At 42.2% G+C, this 3,683-nt stretch overlaps 1 protein-coding gene across 1 annotated transcript in view; it reads left to right on the plus strand.

Annotated features, from left to right (window-relative positions):
* The first annotated feature begins 33 nt into the window (after nt 1-33).
* chchd7 (coiled-coil-helix-coiled-coil-helix domain containing 7) overlaps nt 34-3,683 on the plus strand; it is an 18,222-nt gene continuing 14,572 nt past the window's right edge. The window contains exons 1-2 of the mRNA XM_015014892.1: nt 34-133; nt 243-341. Coding sequence (XP_014870378.1) covers nt 80-133; nt 243-341 — 153 coding nt within the window. The 5' untranslated portion in view covers nt 34-79. The remainder of the gene's footprint in view (nt 134-242; nt 342-3,683) is intronic.

Consider the following 3,683-nt stretch of genomic DNA (forward strand, 5'->3'; position numbering starts at 1 on the left):
ACTCACTTGCTGAAAGTTTTCCTAAGAACAAATAATTTCAAAACTAGAACCTTTCTTGTTTTTCTCTTCACAGATCTAAATGGATAAAACGTCCCGCAAAATTTCGAACCAGGACATAAACCCCTGCTTAGAAGTAAGTTATTGATCCTCCCCATGCTGGACAGCGTTGATGATAGTGAGTGCTGCTCTATGATTGGAACTGATCCTATATAAGTTCAGTACATTTACATTTACTCTTTCAGGAAAGTGATGCCTCTCACAAGTGTTTGGACACCTGCAACTATGATAGGAGCAAGTGCTCAGCTTACTTCCAGAGATACAAGAACTGCAGAAAATATTGGGTGAGTTTATTTATTTCAACATCAGGATGAAAGTAAAGGAACATGCATAAACAACACACAATAAACCATTTAGAAGTCTGAATTCACACCAGGCTTCTGTAGTGCTGTGTGCCAGAGTGGAGTTGTTACATGGTCAGTCAGGTCATGGAACAGAATTGCTTCTGGGGCTACAACAGAAAAATGGGCTACATGATGGTGCATTTGGCAGATCAGATATTTCATGTAGATCACATGCTCGGACCGGTTACCTGTGTCAGGTATATGTAGAAGATCCAAGCTCCTTTCCTGTTCAGGGCTGTTTCTCAACAGATTAACATGTAGCAGATTAAGTCAGGATTTTCCAGATATCCTGGCTAAAATAAGCCAGGCTTTCTGGCTAAACTGACATAATACAATATTGTACTTTGTGTCATTTTCTTTTGGAAATCAAATATCCTTTTTGGGAGCAGTTTGACAAGGTGTGCATAAGACTGACATAACATCTGTCATGAACATGAAGGAGTCTTTGTGAATGTCTGACTGTTGTCATGAAGTGTCATCCAGTAAATAATGACACTTTTAAGGCAAAGTTGCTTTAAAAGTTCTATTGAAAGTCTATTAAAAATGCCAACTTTGCATTAATGTGTCATTATTTACAAAATAATGCAAAGTTGGGACTTTTAATGGACTTTTCAATGCAACTTTTAAAGCAACTTTGCATTAAAAGTGTCATTATTTACTGGATGACACTTAATGACAACTGTCATAAACATTCATAAAGACTTCCTTATGTTCATAACAGGTGTTATGTCATGTTTATGACAGTGCCATGACAGTCTTATGCACACCTCGTCAAATAAAGTGCTACCTAATTTTCCATTAAAAAACCCCCAGGCCACTTTATAACGGCTACAACAGCTAAATAAAGCCAGGATATCCAGCTGTCCTGGATACAGTTGATAGCACTTTGGCGCCATGCCGGATCTCCGGCATATGGTACCTTAACAGTACAATATGCCGGAGAACAGTAAAGTCTGTTTCACCCATATATTTATCAGATGCGTGAATCTGATAAGTATATCAGATCCACGCAATATATTTATATCACATGGATATAAATGCAATATATCCATTTATATATTGCACAGGGTGCACCTCTGTGAAAGCTGCACAGAGCTGCAGCTTTGATTTCCAACCATAGTACACAGGCTTACTAGTCATTGGGTAGGGGCAGGCCTTGGGTCTGGCAAAACTTTGATTTAGAGCCAGCAGTAGTTTGTCTCTGTGACCATGATCTGTTCAGCGTCTGTTTCCATACTCAGACCATGCATGTAAACTGCAGATAAGAAGCCATACCATTCCACAATTTCTTACTTGTGGTACGAAATTCTGACTTGGGTCCCAGATCAAGAAGTCTAATAAATAAATAATGGAGTACTGTGTGACTGAATGCATGAAGGAGTGAGTGAGTTAGGGTACTTGAACTTGAGTTCAGCAGTCTGACAACTGCAGAGAAGAAACCGTTTCTCAGCCTGGTGGTCTTCCCTGGATGCTCCTCAGTCTCCTGCCTGAGGGAGGGGGCTGGAACAGACTGTGCTGGATGGGTGGAGTCCTTCATGATGTGGAGTGCCCTCCTCCAGCATTGTAGTATGTAGGTCCATGGTGGAGAGAAGGCTGCTCCCCACAGACATCTGTGCAGCCTTAACGACCTTCTGCAGAGCCAGTCGCTCAGCAACGGTGCAGCTGCCATGAAGCAGGTGCAGAGAACCTTCTCTACCTCTTCTCTCCAGTTTCTTTTGATTAGTATTATCTTTGCTTGGTTTATTATGTCCCCTTTAGTTTCTTGTTACTAGTTTGCTTCCCGTTTTTGTTGCCGCTCACCACCAGTAATCTTCACTGAACTTGCCATTCACCTGGCTGTGCCGCCTAATCATCTTGCGTTTCACCTGATCTGCCATTCATAAGCTCTTGATCTTTCACTATTCGGCGTTAGATTCTCTGTATTCATATCCAATGTGTACGTCTGTTTTTTATTTTACCCCCTACTCTGCGGAACTATCGGGGAATGTATTGATGGGGAAAGGCAGCCCGACATAAACCTTTTACAACAATGGAAAAAATCCCAGTATGCTGATAAAAATAATTCAAAGTGCTGGTACTATCGTTGCCAGCACGATAGTACCAGCTATCGTGCTCTCCACTCCATGGAGAGATCACCATGGAGTGGTCTCTCCATGATAGAGAGACCACTTACTCTCTCCATCACAGGAGGTTTTCTTTATTTTGTTTAGTTTTTCAGAGGGATGTTGTGATTTTAGTCATTGCATGTTTATAACAGCGATATTCCGTTGTTGGCCTTCCCTGGAAACATGCAGCATCAAGACAGACATTAAAAACCCTTTTCAATATAAGTTGCTGCTTCCACATGACCAGAGCACTGCTAAAGCATATGTCCAAAAATTTACAGTAGAACATAAAATATTTGAAAACCAGACACCAAAGACCTGAATCACAGCAATCACAGCAAGGCCAGTGGCCGGTGTAATGCTGAACTGACAGTGCAATCAACCCACCAGTGGCAGGAGCGAATAGTTGCACCAAGAAGCTAACAGAAACAAAGAGAAGAAAAGCTACCATCAATACAATTGCAGTCATGCATGTTTTAATGTTACACATCACAGTTGCTCAAAGTCTAAATTGTTATTGTTGTGTATGTAAAGTGTAAAATTTACCTTTGAGTAAATCACCCCCAAAAGAATTGCAGCAATCCCCATTTGTAAATATTTCTACCAAGGTCCCCTGCCGTCCCCTGAATACCCCCTTTGAGCAGTACCACCCCCATTGAGAAACCCTATCCTACAGGCTACTACAGTAGGCAATGGACATGGTAAGTGCATCTCTTCACTTGCTTCCCTTCTTACCCCGATGTGCCCATCACTCTGGAACTCTGGGTAAATCTGGACTCAAACCGCATGACCTTCTTCCAGTGCTCCAATCTACTCTTTATGCTCTCTGGCAAATTGAAGCCTTTTTTTATGGTTAGCCTCACTCATTATTGGTTTTCTTAAGGCTACACAGCTGTTCAGTCCCAATCCCATGAGTTCCCTTCATATTGTGCTTGTGGAAATGTTACAACCCCTCCCCAAGACGGCAAAGGATAAATTCTGACACTGGGTGTAACACAAAAGCTACAATCACTAAACGGTTGATAGCATGGACTTCCGGTTATACGATGTGTGTCAAACTCAAACACCCCCCCCCCTCTCCCCCCCCAGCACACACAGCGTTCATCTTTTTTTTTTTTTTTTTCATTCATCCATCCCCCTTCCCCCGCCCCCCCTCCAACCGCGTCGCCCCCCCCCC

This window comes from Poecilia latipinna, unplaced genomic scaffold, assembly GCF_001443285.1.
Source record: "Poecilia latipinna isolate Pla-1442-1.1 unplaced genomic scaffold, P_latipinna-1.0 Scaffold1856, whole genome shotgun sequence".
In the NCBI taxonomy this organism is placed as follows: Eukaryota; Metazoa; Chordata; class Actinopteri; order Cyprinodontiformes; family Poeciliidae; genus Poecilia; species Poecilia latipinna.